The 24,898-nt window shown below is 39.5% G+C and overlaps 3 protein-coding genes across 3 annotated transcripts; 1 reads left to right on the top strand and 2 right to left on the bottom strand.

Annotated features, from left to right (window-relative positions):
* Window positions 1–5,342, top strand: psma1 (proteasome 20S subunit alpha 1). The gene is made up of 10 exons (XM_042496000.1): window positions 1–63; window positions 973–1,017; window positions 1,132–1,233; window positions 2,175–2,278; window positions 2,384–2,472; window positions 2,622–2,692; window positions 2,835–2,964; window positions 3,235–3,314; window positions 4,518–4,622; window positions 5,045–5,342. The coding sequence occupies exons 1-10, from the start codon at window positions 61–63 to the stop codon at window positions 5,105–5,107; spliced, it is 792 nt and encodes a 263-aa protein (XP_042351934.1). The 5' UTR covers window positions 1–60; the 3' UTR covers window positions 5,108–5,342.
* Window positions 5,343–5,524: 182 nt separating this feature from the next.
* ric3b (RIC3 acetylcholine receptor chaperone b) lies at window positions 5,525–11,714 on the bottom strand. Its single transcript, XM_042496457.1, has 6 exons — window positions 11,477–11,714; window positions 9,871–10,097; window positions 9,587–9,665; window positions 8,815–8,908; window positions 8,277–8,407; window positions 5,525–7,235 (listed from the first exon to the last, which is right to left on the bottom strand). The coding sequence occupies exons 1-6, from the start codon at window positions 11,595–11,597 to the stop codon at window positions 6,754–6,756; spliced, it is 1,134 nt and encodes a 377-aa protein (XP_042352391.1). The 5' UTR covers window positions 11,598–11,714; the 3' UTR covers window positions 5,525–6,753.
* A 1,985-nt stretch (window positions 11,715–13,699) lies between these two features.
* Window positions 13,700–24,549, bottom strand: LOC121950454 (rhombotin-1-like). Its single transcript, XM_042496455.1, has 5 exons — window positions 24,234–24,549; window positions 22,046–22,259; window positions 17,942–18,067; window positions 17,508–17,616; window positions 13,700–14,304 (listed from the first exon to the last, which is right to left on the bottom strand). The coding sequence occupies exons 1-4, from the start codon at window positions 24,253–24,255 to the stop codon at window positions 17,511–17,513; spliced, it is 468 nt and encodes a 155-aa protein (XP_042352389.1). The 5' UTR covers window positions 24,256–24,549; the 3' UTR covers window positions 13,700–14,304; window positions 17,508–17,510.
* Between the last annotated feature and the right edge of the window lie 349 nt (window positions 24,550–24,898).

Genomic DNA, 24,898 nt, shown 5'->3' on the forward strand with positions numbered 1-24,898 from the left:
AACAAATCAAGTTCGGATCACACCACCGGCGGAGGAAACGAGACTCTTTCTAACGCAGACATGGTAAATATGAATGAAATTGGACATACGTTCATAAAATAAGCAACATATAATATTTCTACATTGCAATTAACTTACACGACGTGTTCACGTTGTGTAATTTATTAGGAAACGTTGAAAGCGGGGTTAATTTACTTACAGAAGCTACTGTTAGCTAGCTAAGTTTTGGCTGCACTGTGAGTAAGCAAAACACCGTTAGCTGCTGCTAGCGTTAGCCACATTATGCCGGATAAATAACGTGTGTCCAAAAAATGATTCATGACTAATATTTATCGAAATCTATCACATTAAACAGTCTTTATGGAACTCGATTTGCTTAAATTTCAGTGCCCTGATAGTTTGAATGCGTCGCTGGTTAGATAGTTAGTAGGCTAAAGCTAAGTAGCTAGCCGACGTTAGCATCAAATTGAAGTATCATGTCGTTTACTTTCGTTTTCCCCCAGCTCACCGGCCTTTGCCTTCAGATTCAGATAATATATTTTGTGAAGTCAATGCGGATAAAATGTGAAGTCCATTCAATTGTTGCACACTAGTAATTTTACAAACTTTTGTACAGCCGGCATTTTATCCAGCTAGTGTCAGCTAGCAGCTAGCTAGGACAAGGTTTTAAGTGGTACCCGGCGATGTGAACAACACTGGCTAGTGAGATGTTTGTGCCTAGTTGCATTATTCTCTTTGGCTTTAAACAAAGCTGGACTTATCAATTATTCAGTCGTGTCCGTAATTTAAAACCTGAGTCTAGAAACGTCCAGGCTGCAGACGGATACAGAGCCGAGTCCGTGACAAATAGACTGTAACAGAGGAAAACCGCTCATAATGCAAGACAACTATGTAAGCTCAGACCTCGTGTGATATTTAATGTGTTTTTTTTTTTAATGTCACTTTCAAATGATGGCTTGTTTTTGTGTTTAGTTCCGCAATCAGTACGACAACGATGTCACAGTATGGAGCCCGCAGGTCAGTCTCTCGTTGCCTCAACCTCTTACTTCACAAAAATGTAAATGTCTATATTTTACCGTCATGTCACTGCATGATATGAAAATAAAATTGCTCATGTTCATGTTTGTGCAGGGCCGTATTCATCAGATCGAGTATGCCATGGAGGCTGTAAAGCAAGGCTCTGCAACTGTAGGACTGAAATCCAAATCCCATGCAGTCCTGGTTGCACTAAAGGTAGAGTTGTTCAGTGTTTGTCTGTATATCTGCCTCTTAACTTAAAACACTGTGGAGTGTGTCTTCTTTAACTTTATTACAGTGGCCACAGACAACAGGTTCAAACACAGTGTAAAGCAGCTTTATATTAAAAATACAAATCTTTATTTGTTACAAAAATAATTTCTTGATTAAAATTATCTTCAAACAGGAAGAACCAGGTTGGGCAGGGCTCAAGAACACAGCAAATCACATATTCCCATAGTGGGTTATGGAGGCAAAGAAATACACAAGCCCATTACAAGAGAAGCTACGCCTTAGGTGCTAAAGGTTGCAGGAGTGGGCCAAACCAAATCCAAACCAACAATTAAACAAAAGAAAACATTAATGCAGTGGTTCACTTGCAGCTATACAGCAAGCCCCTGTTCAATCCCCCCCCCCCCCAATTACTTGTCCACAATTGCACAGGAAGCTGTCATAGCAGTGATTCATCAGCACACACCTTTACCTCAGGTAGGACACCTTCCAGACACTGATGTCTCAACACAGCGAGATCCGCAGTTTCAAACTGCGTAATGCTGGTGACTTCAGTCAAAGTTCCGCTCCTGTTTCCATACCAGACGACAACATCAACCAGCGTACACCTACACTGGGATTTGCCCCCAGCAACAGTGTGTTTCATTGGTCACACTCGACGTACCAGCCCAGTATGGAGGAGACAAAGTAGCAATTTAAGTAATGCTTCAAGCCAAAATTTGTTCCCTCCTGATGTCAACTTCTGCCCAACACAATTTTTTATTTGGTAACACAGCAAACCATGAAAGAAACGTAAGAGCTCAACATTTAATGAAGGATTAAAGTATATCACAACACATTAAGATACAACAAAGTATGTAGCAGATGATAAGCAGCAGCTGAAGGACGAGTCATTAATCATGCCAAATGTTTTTGTGTTTCTGCAGAGAGCCCAATCTGAACTGGCTGCCCACCAGAAGAAGATCCTCCATGTTGACAACCACATCGGCATCTCCATTGCTGGACTGACCGCTGATGCCAGACTGCTCTGGTAGGTCACAGCTGTCCTGCAGGTCTGAATAGAGCTTTTCAGTGAACCTGCACATCAATAGTATCTAATAAATCCTAAATTATACTAACACCCTCTCCTCCACAGTAACTTCATGCGTCAGGAGTGCTTGGACTCAAGATTTGTCTTTGACAGGCCCCTCCCCACGTCACGTCTCGTCTCTCTTATTGGCAGCAGTATCCTCACTAATATTAGCTTAAATCTGTACAGTTACAATGTGGGGTTTGTTATGATATATCACAATGTCAGTGGTTATATTGGCCAGTTTTCCTTGTGTGAATACTTTGTGAAGTAAAATAAAAGTGATCCTTAACCAAACTTTCAGAAACCCAAATCCCAACACAGAGATATGGAAGGAGACCCTATGGTGTCGGACTTCTCATTGCTGGCTATGATGTAAGTTTGCCCATTCAAATATCTTACTTCTTTTGTTTATCTAAAGCACCTATTATTCATGTGTGAAAGAATAAAGGTTTTACAAATTTAGGATTTAAAATTTGGGATCGTAACTCTTGTTGATTTGTCGTGTGTCACCCAGGACATGGGACCTCACATCTTCCAGACCTGCCCGTCAGCCAACTACTTTGACTGCAAAGCCATGTCCATCGGAGCACGCTCTCAGTCTGCGCGCACCTACCTGGAGAGATGCATGGAAAAGTTCTCTGACTGTAAGATGAACTTTATTAAACTTGTGTTGTTCTCTCCCATGGATGTTTTTGCATTTTTATTGGCCGGGTTTAAGGAAATTTTTGTTCATGGACTTCTAATGTCCTAATTACAGTATCATTGTATGTGAGATGACAGCTTTAAAATTGTTTGAAAAATTCCAATCAAAGATCTCATTTAGCAGCTTCATAATTCAAACATGGATGCTCACAGTGTCAACCCGATTGAGGAATGGAAATACTGGCATTAAGAAAGAATTGTTCTGTTCTCAGGTAATCTGAATGAGCTGGTCCAGCACGGCCTCCGTGCTCTCAGAGAAACCCTCCCCACTGAGCAGGACCTCACCACCAAGGTACGCCAGCTTTCTCCTCTCCCATGTGATGTGACGCTCTGCCACACAAATCCCAGCACAAAGGAGAACAATTAGGTGTGGGCAGTATTACAGTATAGCCAACTATTTAGAAATTCAGATGCTCCCCTTTTTATTGAACTGATTCGGGGATACTGCATTGAGGTGGTGCATTGTAATACACAGCATGCGCTACCAAAGGTCAGTCTCCACCGGTGGAACAGGAAGCTGAGCTGAGAAAGATGGCACATTGGGCGCTGCACATCAATATAGTGTATACTCCAGTGTTACGACCCAGCTTGTGAAGAGAAGGGGAAGCAACATAAAACAAAATGTTTTTGGTAAATTTTAAGTTATTAAGACCATTTGGGGTTATTATGACAAACAAAAATGTGAGGCAAAACTACACAGGAAATGTCTTCTGAGTGCTGTTTAACTCAAACAAACAAATATAACAAAAAGAGGGCTCTTCAAAACAAGATCTACTAAACTTATCTAATGAAATCAAACGCAGAATTAAAAACCTGTCTATCCTAAATGGCTTTGTGAAAATGAAATACAGCTTAAAACAGCACCCCTGAAACAAGTGTATCTAACAAAAGACATTCCTGTTGTGTGTGTATTCAGTGTTTTAAAACTAATGTGGTACTCCAGTACCACCCGTGGTTACACCAGTGCCTCAAATATAATGCAAATCAAACACAAATTACCACTTAACGAGATTAAAAAACTATGTCACTAAAGACAAAGACTGGCTGGCGGAGCCATCCCGATAATGAGGCTGGCCGGGTATTTGTAGAGTCCTGGGGTCCAGCCTGAACCTGTTGATTGGTGGATTTAGATGTAACGCCGCTCCAATCACAAACTTCACCTTGAGAAGAACTGTCACCTCCCGAGGAGCAGTCAATCAAATGACTGCACATTCATTTGTGTTTATAGGATCAAAATGAATCCAAATCCTCAACCAATAGGTGAAATATGGCTAAATTAAATGTACTTTTTCTAGTACGATCAGTTTTTGTTCTTTGAATGTTTTCAAGAAGTTATTTACAACGGCAGAAAGCAAGATGGTAACATATATGAAAACATTGAGAAATATTCTGTAAAATGTAATCAAAGCCCAACCCGTATTGAGGATGCGGTGTTCTTCTTTTAAAATGTAACAGTATACAGGCCATTTCTAAGGTTTAATTCTCTTTCTTTCAGAATGTTTCCATTGGCATTGTGGGGAAGGACATGGAGTTCGTTATTTATGACGACGATGATGTCGCCCCGTTCCTGGAGGGACTGGAGGAGAGGCCACAGAGAAAGGTACTGCAGATGGTGCAAAGATTTCAAGTCCTATTCAGACTCATTCTTTAAATTTGAGGAACGAATGTATTTTATTTTGGTTTGTGTTCTTCTTTACAAACTAAACTAGAGCTCTGCATCCTCTGAACTGTCGTTTTTATTGTATTTTGGAAGGTTCCAACAGTTAGAAACTAGTAAGACGTAATGTCAGTTCTCACTTTAGTCATCCTCTTGATAATTAACCAGGGGAACACTGTAAAATACACTCAAATTTTGGGGTAAGGGCAAAATTTGGAACTGTAAAAAAACCAAGGTTTCAGTTTTGCTTTAGAGATTAATCTAACGCCTCAGAATTCCTGTTTTTGATCTTTTTATCAAATAACTTCAGTGTTAGACAAACTCTGATTGCTGTGCACTAAACCACCATCGTGTTTGTGTCTCAGGTGGCCCAGCCTGCAGACGAACCTGCTGCCGCCGAGGCACCTGACGAGCCAATGGAGCACTGAGGCCACCCTGTTTATTGACTTCCTGTTATCAGAAGGGGGCGGGCACAAACCCAGACCAACCTGACACTTAACTGCAACTCACCAGAGTAAATGTGAGAGGGGGAGAAGTTGTTGTGACGTGCCACTCGCTAAACTGTCTATTCAAAATATTCTGCTAACATCAACCAATGTGATGTTGCTTTTGTATGAGTAAAGTGTACCATTCTACAAGTAATAAACTCTTTTTTTGAATTGTGCTGCTGGTCTTTATTGCCTACTTGATACACAAAACTATTTTCATTATGTAGATGAGCAACATTGCTGGTAACAAACAGCAGAGAGATTCACAAGTCTAATATATCTACAATATCTAATATATATATATTTTTTGTGTGTGTGTATTATTAAATTAAGCACTAAGGAGTAATTTAACCCAGATCATTTTATTTAAGTACTTCAAAGTGTTTTAGCCACTGATATGCATATCCAGGTGCTTTTAAATAAATACATTTAGTTTATAAAAGTAAAAATCTTTAAATAATTTAGAACACAAGACAGGTTTGATAAAAGCTTGAAATGTTAACGGTACAGAAGACAAGATTTCTCCAACACAGACGCCGATGGAAGACAGCAGGGGATCTATTAAAGTCCAATAGGTCTTGTACCCAGTTCTTTTTCAGGACATTTAAAAATGACAGCCATTTGAATTGTTTTGTTAAATCAAAGCATATTCTAACAAAGATAAAAAAGGCACAACCACCGCAGTCAATTAGACTGATGGAAATAATGTGACTTTGACTGATTTAAGCTAAAGTTAGTTATTTCTGGTGTTCATAAACTTCAGTCATTCTAATAACTAATGCCTCTAATTCAAGCGGTTGATATGAAGTCATTTTATAGATAAAGAGGTTCATGATTGTGAGGAAAGACATGGGATATGATGTATAACTCAACACTCCCCGAACAAAAACTACACATTGGATTTCTTCAGTCAGGCTGTTCTGCCTTTTCAGCAAATCAAATGTACCTAGAAGCATCTTAATGTTTCTCTAAATAAAATAAAAAACTTAAATGGAAAGTTTGGTATTTTTCAACCTGAACTCGTTTTCACCAAATTTTTGCGTAAAAGTGACTAATGGAGACAAAAAAAAAGCGAACTTGGCTGCCGACAGAAACGGCGAAATAAGTTGCGATGTAACTACTAGGGGCCTTTGTGCACTGTCAATTTACATCCACTAAAAGTGTTTGTTTTTTTTACCCTGACGGACTCAGATTACATTGCAGCCTGTTTCGCTGCTTGCTGCTGGTTACAGCCTTCTCACTCAAAACTGCAATTCAAAATCTAGTTTCAAAATTTAAAAAATATGGGAAAATAGATTGAAAAATACCAAATTTACAGGTTTATTAACTCATACATTATGCAGACTGGTACTATTGACCATTAACTGTTCTTATTTCTTCTCTAGCAAGTGGATAAAGCTGATACTTGTGATAAAAAACTGCCCTGTGCACACATTTTCTCACTTCTGCAAGTAAAGATGAACAAGGCTGGCAACACATTTCCATGCATTCACCAACTTTCATGCCTCTGCAATTCTGATGAGAACAGACTTAAAAGAAGAAGCCATCCTCACGAAACACCAGGCTCAAGTTCAGTCCTGTCAGAGTCAGTGCGAAGCTTTCTTCGCTCTCCTCCTCTTGTTCCTCCGTCTGACCGTGCTGCAGGAAGTTTCTGTGTCCGTCGTCCTGGTGAGGTCCTCCATCTTCTCCTGCTCCATCACGGACGTCATCTGCAGTGTTAGCTCCAACTCCTTGAGGACTCCAACCAGGTCTTCCACCGGGACACCTAAATCGATTTTACCCACCGCCTCCTTGTGTTCATGCACCGACGCCCTCTCGCCTATATCTGGTGCCACATCCTCTTCACTTCCTGCTGTGAAATCAGACTCTCTCTCCTTGTTCTCCTCCGCTCCCTCAGCAGTCTCTCCACCTATAACGTCCTCAGGAAGGTTTTCCAGGTCGGCTCCGTCAGCTCGTGTCCCCTCAGCCTCGGGCTCCGTCTGTGGACTGTGGTCCTGCTGACCGTGCTGACAGCAGCAGCCGGACCGTTCCCACTGCTGCCGAGGCTCCTCCACATAATCTGCAGAAACTTTAAAGACATTTAATGAGTCAGAAACAGATTGCCATTTTCTTGATATTTCTAGGATTTTATGAGGTTTCTCAGATTTTAGGACAAATCTCAGATTTTAGGACATTTCTAGGATTTTCAGACAATAGAGGCTTAGCCAGGACCTCTGTCAGGAGGTGTGGGGGATCTTCCACTGTCACTGTTTCTGATAAACAAGCTCTATTTTTACACTGTTTTATGCAATCTGGCACTTTATGTATACTAAAAGTACAAAAACTATTTGCAGTGTGAATCACTCTATTTTTAATGGAAATTAGGAAGTGGTTGGCGGGCCATCTGGCACCCTATCAGGGGCCAGATTTTGCCTGTGGGCTGCAAGTTGAGTATCACTGGTGTAGAGAAAAATCCTCCTACTTCTTAAGCTAAGTGAGCTCTTTAAAAACCCTCTTGGATCAGCTGGAAAATGCATCGTCACAAAGCTGAATTCAGGGCTGTTTTTGTGACACTATTTTTTTGTGAGAGATCTGTCTCTCACAGTAGATTATCTTGCTGAACAAAATGTGTAGGCATCATAAACATTTGTTTACCACAAAGCTTATTTTCGCAATGATCCAAAATCATATGGAAAAATCCCTTAGGCTTTTTGACAATCGAACCAGGGGAACGCTAACCTCCTGGGTTGGCCTACAGAAAAATGTCAGCCTTGTAAGTACTTTAACTGTTGATACTTGAGATTTTTTTAAACTGATAATAAAGTGAAATCACAGCAAATCAAATTAACAACAAACACTTGAATGCACCATTCATTTCTGGTGCATTAAAATTCTTGAAAACTGTTCCTGTTTACATACACTGTCCATTACCAAACAAAACATTACCTGTCCTTTAAAGTTTACGTTTATTCTGTAATAGGACGAAGGGAAACAGCAGCTAGTTAGCAGGCAACACATTATCCAGAGAAGAAAAGAAAAAATAGTTTTATGTTTACTGTTAATTTTCTTTAAAAAACTTGTGGGTGAAATGTTGTGAAACAGCCATGGTGAGCGTGCAGTGATCATGTACCTTCCCAGTCCTCCTGGTTCTTCTTCTCTGGTTCCATGTTTTCCACCAGCTGGCCCTCCTGCATCACCCGAGTGATCTCCGTCAGCTGCTGCAGGAGACTCTCCTCCTGATCCGCTGTCACCCCCTTAACCCTGCAACTCACACACACACACACACACACACACACAAACAAACAATCCTGAACATCCCCCACTCCAAAACCTTACATTTAACCTGCGTTTGCTGTACATTTCTTTACGATACAAACATATTGATTTTTCCCAGCAATAAAACATAAAAGATGAAAGTGTTAAAAACAACCAACACACAGCAATAACAGATGATTATATAAAAGTGTGACAACAGAATGATCTCTGCAACGGTACTTTATGAGAGTGCGATGTGCATCTTTATCTTTGCTGCGGAAGAGATTATTGCACACATGTAATTAAATTTACAAATAAATAAATGAGCTCAATTAAATAAGTCATTGCTGTCTGGAGAGGAGAGGGACAAGGTGGACCGATGAAATGATCCCTCAGTGAAGACACACACCCACCTGTCAGGACTGTGCTGGGCGTTGGAAACGATATTCTCCATCACCAACTCTGTTTCCCTCAGTTTCTCCTGCAGCTGAGCCAACTCAAAGTCAGCTGGAGGGAGATGAAATCCAGAGAAGAACTTTAAAACAATCAGAGCTCAAACAAATTTCAGAACAATCAAAAACTGACCAATGCAGAGAAGTTCAGATGATTACAATCACATGCAGTGTTATTTTGCAGTGGTATTTTCCTATCTTTTCACTTATTGGATAATAATAACTAAAATATCTAAACCATGCATGTACCAATTATACCAACACTGCACCACTTCAGTAGATTATGTCTTCAGAAAGTGAACTCAACTCAGCTTTATTTATATAGCACTTTTCATACAAACATGATGCCCAAAGTGCTCCACGAACACAATTTAAAGGATTACATAAACAATTTTAAAGTTTTGCAACACTAGAAAATTACAACAATGAAACAATGCAATGCGAAAAAATACAATAAATAAATACATTCATTAATTGATTTAAACAAATAAATTAATGAAAGTCTCTAGAATAAAATAAATAAATAACAGGGACAAAATGATGTAAAAACAAATGATTAAAAGTTAACATTAAGACTGCAATATTACTCCAAATTAAAATATAACATCTCATTACATTCATTTGGTGGATACTTACACTACCAGATTAAAAAAGGTTGTTTTTTTTTTTAATTTTTGAATGAGATGTCTAAATGCTAAAAGAATAAGTATGATCGGCTCTGAACGATACTCACTAATCTTTCTCTTCATGTTCTCTGAGCGAACTGAAGGAAACCTGCTCTCTGACGGCTTGTTGTTTCCTTTAGATGTGATCTAATGGACAAATAGAAAAACAATAACAAGGTGAAAATACTCAAAAGACATCACAACAAATCCCTCAGCGGAGTGCGTCCAATGTTGAGCCATTTACTTCACATTCACAGGAACGACTGTAGAATTCAATCTTGACTCTGTTTATACAGTTTATCATTGATGAAGCTGCCACTCTTGTTATTATCACACATGTATCTATATTTACCTTAAACAGTATGTAGAGGATGTAGAGTAAGATCCCGAAGCCGTACACAGGGATGATCTGTCCTGCCAGGTTGGACTTGCCCCCAGTCCCCGCCCCCGTTCCTGCTCCCTTGGCCCTGGCTATGGCCTCTGGGTTGTGGGCTCTGGAGAAGCTGGAGGCTGCAGCCCTCTGGCCTCGACCCTCAGGGGCCACCTGTCTGTGCATCATGGGAGGGAAGCGACCTGAACCTGCAGAGAGCGAAAGACATGTAGGGAGGAGTCAAGTGGGAAATTAGAATGATATCAATGAATATCCAGGATATTATTTATTAACTGACTTTTAAATATAGAATCACTGTTCTTGGTGAAACTCTGCAGGAACAAAAAAGTATTTTGTGTATGTGACTTGTTTGAAGGCCTTGTGCTCAAAAACAACTATATCTTCTTTCTTGTACATAAAACCTAAAAACCGCATATTGATATTACAAAATATCTTTTAATTTAATAGTCTCTGCATAATGCAGTGTAACACAACAGTCCTGGAATCTATCCTATGTCTTGTTAAGGTTATAATGTTCAGTTTTTGTTATAAAACTTTATTTTAAAGAGTGCTGGTTAAAGTTTATGGTCATTTTATGGATGTAGTAGTTTGTGTTGTTGTTATTAAATAGTATTGCACTTTACTCAGAGGTTTTTTTTAATACTTTTTCCAACCCATTTTTATCAATAAAGGTAGCGTGTGCTACTTTTATCTGGGTGTAGCTAATAAACTTGTGAGTGAGTGTATATATACAGTAAATTGCCTGCTTACAATAAGTCAAAAGTTTATTAAACCTTTCTAAACTAATGCAGTCTAATACACTGGTTCCCAGCTTGGGAGTCCTGATTCTCACTTAGGGCAAATAATCTGCTCAAACTTAATCCAAATCACTCATTTTACACAAACTCCATGCAGTTATTGTGTTCATTATTTGAGTTATTTGTACAGTTTAGTATCAGTTGTGCTGTACTGTTATTTATAAGACACTAAATATGATGTGAAATATATCCATAAAACATATCACTTAATCAGGGGTAGACAGTTTACCCAGTCCCTAAAGGATAAAGGTTGAGAACCAACAGACGAACATAGAAAACACCTTACACTGAAGGTCAGCAGCAACTAAAACTACAACTTCCAAAATGTACTATACAGTTCAATCAGCACTTCTCTCAAACAATTTCAGCAAAACGTGTACACTATAAGCTTAATGAAGGGAGGATTTATTGCAGGACTGTTGTATTAGACTGCATTAATTATAGCTCAGTGTACTTAATAATATGATGCAACTATGAACTATATATAACTGTTTATGTACTGCTTAAAATCAACTAAAACCTGAGTGTATTTTATTTATCTTTTAAATGACAGCAGGTGTGTTTGGCGCCCTCCTCAGGGAAGAAAGTGTAACTGCATGGACGGATGACACATCGGTCGTGTTTAGCACAAACTGTGGCTTAAATGAAGAAATAATTACACTTTATATCACAACCTCAAAAACTAACAAACTATAATCGTAAATGTTCCATATGAAAAGCCACCAAAAATGTAGGTAACGATGACGAGAAACCGTGTAAAGGTGACGCACCCTCCGGCCGCTCAGCAGCATCCTTCCTCCCGCGCGACAACAGCATTTTGGGCAGCAGCAGAGCGACGCACAGCACGAGACACGTCGCGAGGGTCACCTTCTGAAACGTGGACATCGCCATACCGACAGGTAATCAGGAAGTGAAAATAAATAAATAAATAAAAAGGTTATTTCTGACGGGTTTGCGGTGAGGAAACGAAGGAGACGTAGGCTGGCGGATTCTCATCCATCGGTTCAACTTCCTTGTAGACTTGAGGACCGGAAGTGCGCCGCAGGTGTAACGGATACGTTTCACCACCGCGCGGCACCACAGTGCCATCTTTACGTTTTTACCGACCTCAAAGCGTTTACACTACATCTGTAGTCAGAAAAAAACTTAAAGAATTATTTGATGAATGATATTATGTGATGAATTTGATTGTTGTTTCATATTCATAAATCCAAATGTAGCCATTATTAGTATTTATTTGCTGTAGGCTATTTGAAAAATAAAACTAAATAGTAGGCCTAACATTTTTTTAATTCATTAAAATAGAAAGCTGCAAAAACAATTTAAAGAATCCCCTTGGCTCAGGTGTTGATTGGTTGGGGGGTAAATAAATGACTAGCACTGTAACATATTTGCTGTAATGACATTGAACTGGGAATAGAATAATAAAGTTTAATGTAGGCCCATGCACCAAAAACCAAAGCAAAGTGATTTTATTTGAAAACATACTCTGTAATAAATGTTATTCGGATTCTTAAAATGTCAGTTAAGTGAAAGTACCAATACCACACTGTAAAAATGCTCCATGACAAACAGGCTAAAAGAACATGAAAATGTCACTTTTGTCAACTATGCAGGAAAATATATTTTAAGTTTTAAAAGTAAGCTACTCAACGCAGAGTGTTTCCTGGCTATATGTACTATTATACATTATATCATTATTATGCATTCATGTAAAAGCAGGATTTTACTGCTGTAGCTGGTTGAGGTGGAGCTCATATTGAACCATTCGTGTAGAATTATCTTCAATATGGCATTATGGATTAATGCGCTGGTAGTTTTCTGTATTAATTGACTGATTGTTTGGTTTGTAAAATACCAAAAAAAATACTTCCACAATTACTTAGAGCCCAATATCAAATTTTGTAAGCTTTCCATATGCGTTATATGCACAAAAAAATCTTAGTAAAGTAACAACTAAAGACATTGTAATAAAAGTACAATATTTTCTTCTGACATGTCAGTGGAATAGAAGTAGTACTTCAAATAAAGAAGAAGAATCTCTAAGTAGTTTACTGAATTTGTATCAGTCCTCCATTCTTTGGCACTTGCTGCCTTTTTCCTTTCCCCATTCATTTTGGCTGAAAGTCACATTTCCCCTGAGTTGATTGAAGAGTTATTCAGATCACCTGTTGCGCAGGGTGTGAGGACTGATTCCTGATTAAGAATTGAGAGCAGCTTGGTGCATATCCCCTCTGGGCCAATCAGGGTGTGACAACACCCTCTTTTGAAGGCTGGTGAGAAAATGCACACTCAGGACGCCATGAGCCTCCCTCAGTTTTATGAAAAGCTCGTGTTAGCAGCAGAGACTTGAGGCTCTTTAGAGACTTCTTTGCTGTAGTTTGCTGTTCTGTTTGAGGGAGATTTTGTTTAATTCTGAAACCTAAGTGGAGGGAATATTTATCCTCCAAAACCCGGCTCAGCATCAGTTTTCTCTCACCAGCTATTTAACCCTGTGTAACCTGAGCAAATTGGTTTGATTTCTTTCAAAATCATGGGGAAAAAAAGGAAATGACCAACTTTGCAAGAGATTTCTAAAAAATTGCAAGACATCAGTAAAAGCTGACAAAGAAAATGGCCCGAAATTTTGATTAAAGAAAAACAAACAAAAAAAAAAACTCTAGCGCTTTTTTTTTTTTTTTAAAACAAGCTCTGTTTTTATGCTGTTTTATTTACTCTGGCACATTATGTTACTAAAAGTACAAAAACAATTCCCAGTGTGAATCTCTTTATGCTTATTGCGAAGAAGAAAATTGTCAGGTGGGCACCCGGCTCTCTAATGGGGGGCGTGGTTTGTCCCACGGGCTGTAACCTATATATCTTAATGTCTGAAAGGGGATCTTTAAATGACTTCCTCCCTCTGATGTCACACTCAACATCAATAATTGGCACACAAACTGACATTAAATCCAGTTTAATTAATCAAGAAAAAACAGCTTGAGATCAGGGTGAAAACAAAACTACGGTGGGTTTGACCATTCAGTTCAGTCGAGTCTTAAAAGAGATGACAGAGAAAGTCGATCCTCCGTCTTCAAATGTATTTATTTGCGAATATGTTTCAGTTTGTTTTGTGGCTTCCTACATGCCAGATGGGTGGAGTTCACCACAAAGGACAGCTCAGCAACTGCCAGAACAATCTGACAATCAGAGAGAAGTTTAAAAAGACAGCGTAGTATTTTTCTCTGTGATGGATGACTTGGTTGTTGCTATGTGTGGCCTGATTGGCTCCCCTCCATCCGGCTAGCGTTTCCAGTTTAGTGAACAGACTCTTCAAATTATTTGTCGAATGCAAAAGAAGAAGTGCAGAACCATCACAGCCCACATTAAACATCCTGGAGATAGTTTTTCCGTTTTCACTTCCTGGCTGATCTCTGGTCCGTCTGATCAGAAATAAATGTTAGGATAGTTTCCACACAGCTCTGCAATAAAGAGTTCAGTTATTGGAAACATGTTCCATCAATGTTGTTTCCACACACGCTTCAGTCAGAAACAGGAAGCTGATGAAGACTGCTGCTGTGAGTGTCATAGTCCAACTGTTTCACAGTCAGCCTGTTCTGATCTGCAGAGAGAAGAAGAAGAAGAAAGTGTAAAACAACTCCAGGTCACTCTGTGTGGCTCAAAAAAAACATGTAATGAGCTTCATGTGTCCACTTATTGTGGTAAAAAATAACAAAAGTTATATGTCTTATGATAAATTGTGGCCAGGTGATTTGCTACAAGGGCATTTTCAGTAGAAAAGCATGTTTTCTCTCCTGGAACTAGAAGTACCGCCTCATGGTTGTATGCCTCTGTGCACCACTCGAGTTGCACTTACAGTTTACATCCGTGTCAGTGAAAACATGGATGCTTCACACACATCTTCCCCGGCAGCACAGAAGATCTGAACAATCAGCACAGTTTCAAGGTGGACACCCAATTTAAGTGTCACCAATTCAGCATCTGACCAAACGTCTTCCCTTCTCTTCCAGTGATATGACGTTGTGTAATGGCCAGAAAAGTGTTTTTGCAGAATATTATGATGTCACAGTGAGGCTGACCTTTGACCTGTTAGGTATAAAATGATCACATCATCATTATATAGCTACTGTTAGACATTTGTGTGAATTTTTGTCATAATTAGTGTATGAATTCTTGAGTTTTGGCCAAAAACATGTTTGGTCAGGTCACAGCACCCTTGACCTTTGACTACCAAAATCTTATCAGTTCATTGTTAAGTAGAAATAAACGTTAGTGCCCAATTTTATGGAATTCACTCAAGGTGTTTGTGAGATATCATGACCCATAGTCAGCACCACTTACTCAGGCTAAATCCTGCTTCTCACTCATTTGCAGATAACAAAATCAACATTTTCTTTTATTCTGTTTGTTGCCTTTTACAGGTATTATTTTACATTTTTCTTGTGGTCAACAAATCCTATAAAAGGAGCCTTTGAGTACATTCCCCTGTTTTCACTTTAGCATTTTGAGTCAGGAATTAATAAGCTCAACTGACTAAAGTACAATATATTCTAATCATAACAGTATAACCAAGTACGACGTGTGTGGAAGAGAACCAAATGGTCATTTATCTAATTGTTTCACATAATTACGCACACATAATTCAGTTTATATTCAAAATAAATGCAGAATCAGATTTTTATTATTTTTGTTACATTATATCTACAGTGAAGGCTCAGGGGCAGGAAGGGCACATCAGAAAAGTTACTGTATAATTCAAGAGGGGAGAGAACCAAGAACAATACACATAAAAACCAGTGGTCCAGTGGTCACATTTAGTCTTTGACAAAAGTTTAAATAAATCTTTAAAAATCCAACATCAACAAAGTTATTTGGGTCTTGAGAGAACATTAAAAGAGTAAGAGCATCTGGAAGCCAGAAAACCTTCACCGGAGCCACATTTCTTAAGTATAATCCCGTTAAAGGCACTCCAAACAAAATATACAGCAAATGACAAGAGATGCCTCATTTTTCACCTCAGTTAACAATTTTGTTAGTTGTTAGTTGGTCAAGTCCTGAAATTCATCAAGATTTTTATTTAGAAAAAGAAAAATGATCGACTAAAGTCTAAAGTGGTTTCAGCATGAACTCTGGAAGACCTTAAAAACCAAAAAAAAAGAAAAACTCTCCACTTCCAGAGTGCATCAGTTGTCCAGTGTGGTGTCTTGTATTTTATGAACTGTAGTTGTACAGTTAGTATCATAATGATAGGCTGGGCTGCTGGTGGCTTCAGGGTCTGTTTTTGAGCCCTGAATCCTTCATAATTGTGGATTTTGTGGTGCCTGCTGCACTTGCTTTCAAACTTCTCTCATCTTCCCTCACAGCCGACCACCGCTCACGCCCATCAAGAGCTCTGACTCCCACAAGATTTATTTGTCTGCTGTGTAAAGCTTTAAAGGTGGCCTGTTTTAAGGCCCCTTTAAACCTGCAGGAAACTCAGTGACTTTCAGTGAGAGGCAACTGTTTGAAAAATGTATTTTCCAAAGAAGAAACTGCACATTTTAAGCAGCCTGTGATGCTTTGAGGGACAGCAACAGGACTAAAGGACAAAGAAACATATAATATTGATACGTCTTGTTTTCTTTTTTAAGAAGACCATTTGAAATCTGATTTTGAAGCTGAAATCTTTAATGTTCAAACCAGGATGGAGCATGTACGGAAGTTATCTCCAGAGCACCTTGAGAAAATTTCTTCAACTTTGGTACAAAAGTACACTTGATGACATTATCACTGAATTCCATAAACAATGAGGAGGCACATTGCCTTTACGTGTATGGGAAGGACGTGAGGCCACAGTGACCTTGACCTTTGACCACCTAAATCTAATCAGGAAGTTTCCTCAAGGTGTTCTTGAGATATCACCTTTACCAGAATGAGACAGACACAAGTTCACAGTGACCAAACGCTTGACCACCAAAAGCTAATCAGTTTATTCCCGAGTCCAAGTGGACATTTGTGCTAAATTTGGAGAATTTCTCTCAAGGTTTTCTTGAGATAATTCCATCACGAGAATGGGACAATCAAGGTTACAGTGACCTTGACCTTAGACCATAGACCATCAAAATCGAGTTAGTTCATCCTTGAGTCCAAATGAACGTTTGTGCGAAATTTGAAGAAATTCCCTCTTAAGATATCGCTTTCACAAAAATGGGACATACAGACAACCAAAACAGATAATGTCTCCGGCTACAGCTGGCGCCAGCACAGAGGCATGAAAATATTCAGTAGACATGTATACATAAAAGTTATATTGATATCTATAGCTTTAAACCATGTTTTAAATGGAGCACCTTCATCATCATCATCATTAAACCGTATAACCACCCTTTCTTCGCTGATTTATAAGTTTCACTCCATTATCCATTTCATTGAGAGGATTGTAAAGTACCTTTGAGACTTTAATGCAGTAATGAACGAGCCACAGCCGCTTTTCAGCCTGCTTTATATTTGCTTAAGATATTCACAAAAGTTCATTCAATTATCAGACATCAATCCATCTTCATAAACTGCCCTCCAAACTGAGCATATGCTCCCATACTGCATGTCACATAATGCAGACTTTTTCCACAGACAAAATGCTGCAACATATCTCGGAATGATAATGTCAGCAGCCTCTGGTTTGAAGTCTCATGTCTACATATGGTCATATTTGGGATGAGTTTTGTGAGCTCACTTGTATATGTTCCAGATATCTCTGCGCATGTCTTAGTTCAAACTGTCAGAGCAGCTGCCTGGGGCTGTAACTCATCGTCATCAGAATATTACCTCTTACTGAGGCTGCCTCTCCACGCTGCCATTAAGATGGCCTCCTTCATAGTCCAGCTGGCACAGGATCATGTTGTTCTTGAGGAAAAACTTGTCTCCCACGCAAAATCTGCAGAGAGAAATAAAAATATGGAACTGGGTCTTTGCTTGAGCTCAAGTGAATCATGAGGTCCCGGAGGAACATTTCAGGCATATTTTCAGCACTGCTATGATAATCAGAAAATTAATCTTGCGTGATTGCCGGCTGATTAACTACCCGAGTGATATACAAAGTTTTTAACCCCCTGGAGGTTTAAACAGCGCTGTAATTTTCATCACATTTTGATTACAATGCATTGGTGATCCGCTCATAATGACCAGTGAGCTCGCTAGTGCACCTCCCAGATAAGTCAACTGAATTTGATCTCCCTGGCTAATTGCTCCCCTAATCTTACCTCTGGCGGCAGAGCTGACAGGCAAAGCAGTCTAAATGGTAGACGTTGTCTCTGGCTCTCATCACCATCTCAAAGGCAGGGATCAGCTTACTGCAGGCTGCACAGTTCCCCGTCACCCCGAAGAGCCTGCAAAGGGAAAGAGGGCGACAAGCAGACCTGTAGTCTGGACGCACTTAAGATACATTTCAGCCAAGAGTTGAAAAGAAAAAAAAACACTGAGATAAAGGGAGGACAGGCCTGAAAGTAGTTCAACAGGACCCTACGTCTGAGTCACAGATGTTGCTCATGCACACTTTTTTAATGTAAACCACTTATTTTAAAGTCAACTGCACTACATTTTGTGCATTATTGCTGGCTTGTTGCTGCTGCTACTAATGCAAGGCTTACATCATATTGTAAGGATTTTGCACATAATTTATAGTAGCTCAGTGGGTGAAAACATTACCAACAGCAATGTCGTAATTCTGAGTAGGAGTGAGAGACATTTCTATGATATCTCCCATACACAAGATAACTGCAACAATCTAGAGCCAAAATAAAACTGCAAAGTTGCTGTTGTTGGCAGTTAAACCCAGGTAATTACAATGATACAATCAAGCTAATGTTAGCTAATTAACATATCTACAGCCATGCGAACAAGCTCCCAATAACAACACTGACAAAAAGGAAACGTTAATGGATGACCGAAGTTGTTACAATTCATCTTGAAGAGAATATGTATAGAATAAGTTTAGCATAATAATGTAAGTACACCCTTTCAAAGAGCAATTCACTTTAAATTTAACCAGAAATTAAAGCAAAACACGTGTCAGCATATTCTTTTCCGCTCATTTGGCTACAGCGCCATGAAAAAATGTGCTTCTGTTTTGGTGGTGTTTATTCTGGCATCGTAACAGCTAAAATGTTTTGGCATTGGCGTTGGCGTTGGCATGTAAAAAACACACACATGTAAACACAATAGTGTAGGTGATATTTGCAAATTTTCAAGTGTTATGCTCACTTTGTACACTCCACAAGGCATTTTTGCGATGGCTCCATTTCCGCACAGAGTCAGGGCCCAAAACTGTGTGTACCAAGTTTCGTGCTTTTATGAAAAGTGAGCATAATTTTCACATATCTGCTGGACTACGAGGGCAGTATCGTACGACACAGTGGCATGACTTCTATAAATCAATAATGTAATTATCATGACAGGCCCATGTGAGCATGCCTAATTTAGTCTCCACTGGTGTGCATGATGTGATAAGCCATCTTGGAATAATGTGTCCCATGTTGTAACAATGTTCTTCTGTAAGGATTACTAGGATGATAGGATCCTATCAGATAGGATGGGTGTAGCTTGAAAGGGGGAGAGAGAGGGGAAGACATGCAGCAGTAGGCCATGGCTTGGAATCGAACCTGTGGCTGCTGCAGCAAGGACATAGCCTTTGTACATCGGGTGCCTGCTCTACCAGGTGAGCTACTGGGCGCCTCGGATAACAGCTTCTTTTTTTCTGTTCTAAATAAACTTCTGCTGCTGCAGGAAACTTCAGATGCTTCACCTGTTGTGAAAGTTCTCTCAGAGTTGTAAAATCTTTCATAAACTAGATAAAACTTGAATCTCTTTTGCATTATCTGCTGATAGAGAGCTGCCAAATGTTGATTCATTGATATGAAAATGTCAACATTTATACGAAAATGTCACTTACTTTAAGAACCAAATGGGTGTTTTTTGCCTCATAGGACATTACAGGCACTACACTTCCCTGAAACGAACACTTAATCTGACACCATTTGAACTGTGTCCTCAAACTACCTGAGAACAAACCCTGCGTTGTTTTTTAAATACTTTGTGACTCAGTGCTGCTGACCAGCTGCAGATTGCTTCACCTCTCATTCACCTCTATAAGAAGGAACAAACGGCTCCCTGAGAGCCTGACACACATGAAGATAAGTTGCTGATTTCCATTTTCCATTAAAGGCCAAATAGAAAAAGGAGGTTTGGGAGGATTCGCAATGAAAAACGACATCCGCAAAAAAAGGAGGGAGGAAAGCTGCGAGCGTGTGTCTCCCAGAGCTATCGAAAGACAAATGAAAAAAAAACGTCATCAAACAAGTGACCAACACGGGAACAAAAGCAAGTCCTAATTAAGGGAATGTTCTGATCTAATGAGGCTGAATCCTGAGCAGGCACCTGGTGGGGTTTTTCCTTCTCCTTAACGAGGCTACGGAGCTCAATGCTAATTCTCTACTAATGGTCCAATTAAAAGAAATCACATGGTTTTAATCCTGCTCTTCAAAGGCTTTTGGTCTGCACCCTTGCAATGATGAGGAAAACAGGAGGCAATCTAGCCAATTTAACTGTCAAAAGGGGTTTTGGTCTCTTAAGTGCAGCACAGCTAATGAGAGACTTAGCTCCAACCAAATCCAGCTGGATTGTACATGAGACTAACACATGAGTTCAGCAATGTGGCTGAGATATCAGGCGTTCTCCTGCTGACCTGACACACCAGACGTCATTATTCCAGAAAAGGAAGGCTATATAATTCTCAGAGGAGCTGTTTGAGCCAGGCTTTAGATTTGTGCGTAAGTGGTGTCATCAAGATTCATGGTCAAAAGACTAAAATCCAAAGTTATTTAAAACATAGACCATTCATTGTGGAGTGATTCACAGACATTAGAGGTTGGGTTCAGACAGAACTGTTCAGATATTCCTAAAACATTTATCTTTATCTGAAGGGTTTGTTAAGAGTACCCCAAGATGGGACAAGTGTTATACTCCTCCTGCCCCCAATTACAAGGCAGATAGTCGGAAAAAAGCAGAGACACTTCAATGTGGTGTCTGCTGGACTTGGAGTAATGTACTGAAAGCAGTAGTCTGACATTCTGGCAAATTTTCTTATTTGCTCTCTTGCCAAAAGTTAAGAAACAGATACTCTATATGTAAATGGAGCTTAACATGGCAAAAAAAAGACAGGAAATAGAAGAAAAACAGCCAGCCTATATCTCTGTAAATGCTAACAAAATCCACCTATCAGCACCTCTAATGCACACCTATTAAATTTTTGTCCATCTTGTTCATTTTACAATGAAGCAGCTGACGCTGTTTGTCAGTTTTAGAGTGTCTTGAGTTAAAAAATGTTCTGCACTCATTCAGGGTATTTTTTACCCAGCGGTTCAGTCACAGTAGAGGAGCTGCTGCTTTATCAACGCTCTGATTGTTGCATAGAAAACCTTTAACATATTCCCTTTTCTTGCTTAGTTTTCGAAAGGTTAACATTTCTGATAAGTTCATCCTTTATTCTCCCATTTCTTTATCTTATCATTTTTTATTGTCTGAAAAAAAGGCCTCAGAAAAACTGGCATGAAAGTTCATTAAAAAAGCAGAGCAGAAGAATGTAATACTTTTGCTTTAATACACAGATCCAGCTGCCAACAACACACCCCTACACAAGATAAATCCTGTTCAGGTTCAGTAGAAAGCAGAACAGTGTATCCATTAAGGACTTCAATACACAGTCCCAATACAATGACTTGAAACAGACTCCAGTAGCTCATCCAAACATAGGTAAAACATGTTTGGACTTGCTATGGATTTCTCAGAAACATAACAGACCTTCTGTGAGGTTTTGACTGAAAGCTTAACTGAATCATCCTAAAGTTTTGTCAGCACGTCATCTTAGTTGATAAAAGATAGTTTACACAGTCAGCAATCCACATTTGGAAGCATAACTGAAAGCCGTTGCTTCCCTTTTTTGTGTTAGAATGACACATGCATGTTTGTGTTTGTACATTTATCTGCTCTCTCGTGTTTAAATCTGTCCTCGTGTTAATTACAGATCTGCACACTTTCTTCTGCTCGGCTGTCAAAGGGAGGCTCTCAGATTCAGATTTATATCTCTAGTAACCTCCATTATCAGAATTTTCATCCTGAATAGATATATAGTCAAAACAGTCTGCTTCAGCCCAATATGTCAGTCTTACAGTGTCTACTTTAACATTATCATACTGCAAAATCTGCACTTGACTTCTATGATGAAACTAGCACTGTTTGTTGAAATTATTTGTTTCCAGTATTCATTTTCTTTCCCTCTTTCAGTTCAGATACACCTGTAGGTCGGTTACCTCAGGTAGTCCCTGCGGCAGAGGATGAGGTTGGCCCGGGTGTAGAGGGTGGAGCCCACCCGGCCCAAGCGGCAGTCACAGCAGGCACACTTCAGACAGTCTTCGTGCCAGTACCTGTCCAGCGCCTGCAGCATGAAGCGGTCACGGATCTTCCCGTTGCAGCCGGCACATCCCCTCGGCTTCTCTCTGGACTGGAGGGACACGAGCGACACACCTGGCAGGAAGCAATCCAACAGGTAGACAAAGTGACAGACACACATTGGGTTAAAACAGAAAAATTCAGAAACACATGGAAAGTAGAGAAGACCCTTATGATTAACAATTGAATTCATGGGAATAATAAAGGAGCAGTGTGTAGAATTTAGGTTGATTTAGTGGCTTCTAGTGGTGAGGACTGCAGATCACAACCAGCTGAAGCTTCACCTGGTTAGAATTCCTTTATAGTTTTCTTTTTACTAGGAACCGAAATATCGACAGGGGTCTCTTCCTCGTCAAAATGAACTAACCAGGTGATTAAAATCAGTAAAAACACAGAATAAAGAAGTTTTATGTTACAAGTCAGTGTTTTTCCAACACTGTTTAGCATGTCAGAGGCTAGCACCTGTTAATCTGTGCTCATCTTTTTGATCTGATAACCTAAGATCCAGACATTCAAGAGATTTTAACTGAGAGGCCTCTTTCTTTCAAAAACAAATGGATCAGGTGATTTTAACTGCTAGAAAAACATGAATAAAGTTAAAAATTCACGTTGCAAACCTAGCACCTGTTAATATGTGCTCTGCATTTTCTCTAATAACTTAAAATCCAGATGTTCAGAGGGTTTTTACTGGGAGCTGAATTATTTGCATAAGTCAAACGGACCTGGCAATCTATGTGGAAGAGGATCTGCTCCCTATGTTGATAAAAACGGCCCATTCTAAGGTAACAAAAATACAACATTTCTTATTTTCAAATGATTATAAGCATAGTTATTTCATCATATTACATTTCTGCTGATATATCCCCCTTAAAATCCAGCTGCCCCTTTAAAAAAATAATCAAATGCATTTTTTGTCCAGATACGTTTTTATGTGGCAGATAACACAGGAGATACATAAGAAATATTTAGCCGACATGTACGTGACAGTAATTTATAGTGATATCAAACAATATCTAACCATTTAGATTATCTTGAATGCAAAGTTAGGAACAAATGTAATCCCCAACATTAATGTAATATTGGGAAAAATGTCTAAGGCCATATTACAGCGCTTATTAGTTACATTATGCCTAAAATTTCAGTTCTCGTAAGAACATAATATTAGTTTGCTGTTGGGGAGGAATCAACTTTGTTAATCTTGACAAGTGGGGATAACATCTGTTTTCTACAAACATTTTCTTTTAATTTCTTGCACAGTCCTTGCCAGTCCTCAAAACCCTTCTGGTTGTCCTATTTTAACATCAAAGAAAAAGGAAATAGGGGAGACTGGGGAAAGTTGCAACACAAGCTGTTGCAACAGCTGTTATTTCGCCAGGAAGAAACACGCCAGAGTGATGGTTTTCATACTGCACATGCTCAGTTAGACAGGAGGACAGAAGACAAGTTCAATATCTGCTGCTGCATTTATTGAAAAAAAAATTGTTTTGGAGGTATGACATTAAGTTTTTTCAGGATCAGTATTCTTATCATACCATCCTCATCTTTTGAATTAATTTATCAAAACTGAGTTCATACACAATCATTTAATTATTTTGTTTTAACATAACCTCATTATTGTAACAGTACAGTATAAGCTATTAATGTTTAGCATACACAGAAATTTTATTCTGTTTTCAGTATTCCAAGAGAGAGGGAGCACATATTTTCAGCATACTATGCTTATTGAGACAACATGGAAAAGTTAATTAATGAAATTTAATGTAGCCTGTTTTTAACATGTTGCATCCTTCCCTATGCCAGAATGTCCCCAGGGTTGGGGTCAGTTGCAACGTCTGACTTCTTTTATTCAAATAGGCTACATATTGTGAATGATATGTCATATGTTAAAATGGTACAGATAAATAGCACAGAGATATAAGTATAATATATGAAGATGTGGTTGCTGTGGTCCAATAAGCTTTGAGTTAGTGAGAGAAATGCAAAAATTGTTGCAACCGTCCCCGGTCTCCCCTATGTGAAGGAAAACAGATCTTAGTCCTCTGTACTTACTCTCCTCCTTGTCCAGCACCATTCTTTCTGGAAAACAATCCAACAACAGCACCCAGGAAAGCAGCCCGAAAAGCGATAATAAACACAGAAGCTCAAACTTCAGCTCCGCTCCTCATAACCCCGCAGAGAGCCCACAGAAACATTAAGAGGGCTTCTCGTTAACAAAAATAGCCCCTCGGATGGATGAAAACAGCGTCCCCGGGTATCACCTTGCCAGCAGAAGGGACAAACCATGAGTGTCTGTGTGTCTTATCTGAGCTGATGTCAGTGCATAAGCATTTCTGTATCTGCACAAGCTGCGGCTGTTCCCCTCAGATGTGCTCCTCAGCACGGACTGAGCCTCCTCGCAGAGCTCCCTCCCCCTCCCTCCCTCTCTCTGCAAAAAAACTCCCACAGTCAAATGGGGGTTTTTTTTTCAACGCTGCGTGCTAATTATATAAAGTCATTATGCTCAGATCTGATAGTAACCGCCCCCTCCCTCTCTGAATCAATTATTCAATAGACAGTCACACACCAGGACAGCCCGGGCCTGAGGTCTTTTAGAATGAGCTTATTCAACTCCAAGGACACCAATTATCTCCAGGGTGCCCTGTAGTCAAAGCACCGGCTTCTCAGCACGGCAGATGCAGCGCCTTTTTACCGCGCACGCTCACATGCGCGTGTTT

Source organism: Plectropomus leopardus, chromosome 11 (genome assembly GCF_008729295.1).
Source record: "Plectropomus leopardus isolate mb chromosome 11, YSFRI_Pleo_2.0, whole genome shotgun sequence".
NCBI lineage: Eukaryota > Metazoa > Chordata > Actinopteri > Perciformes > Serranidae > Plectropomus > Plectropomus leopardus.

Bases quoted from the DNA above. Each gene is read 5' to 3' on its own strand.
- psma1 (XM_042496000.1), top strand. The intron at 2,473-2,621 runs GTATCCTCACTA...CCAAACTTTCAG, and splicing joins CGTCTCTCTTATTGGCAGCA to AAACCCAAATCCCAACACAG. The intron at 3,315-4,517 runs GTACGCCAGCTT...TCTTTCTTTCAG, and splicing joins AGCAGGACCTCACCACCAAG to AATGTTTCCATTGGCATTGT.
- ric3b (XM_042496457.1), bottom strand. From the start codon at position 11,597: ATGGCGATGTCCACGTTTCAGAAGGTGACCCTCGCGACGTGTCTCGTG. The intron at 10,098-11,476 runs GTGCGTCACCTT...CGCTCTCTGCAG, and splicing joins TGCTGCTGAGCGGCCGGAGG to GTTCAGGTCGCTTCCCTCCC. The intron at 7,236-8,276 runs GTACATGATCAC...ATGTCTTTAAAG, and splicing joins GAACCAGGAGGACTGGGAAG to TTTCTGCAGATTATGTGGAG.
- LOC121950454 (XM_042496455.1), bottom strand. From the start codon at position 24,255: ATGGTGCTGGACAAGGAGGAGA. The intron at 18,068-22,045 runs GTAACCGACCTA...TTCCCTTTGCAG, and splicing joins TGCCGCAGGGACTACCTGAG to GCTCTTCGGGGTGACGGGGA. The intron at 17,617-17,941 runs GTAAGATTAGGG...TTCTCTCTGCAG, and splicing joins TGTCAGCTCTGCCGCCAGAG to ATTTTGCGTGGGAGACAAGT.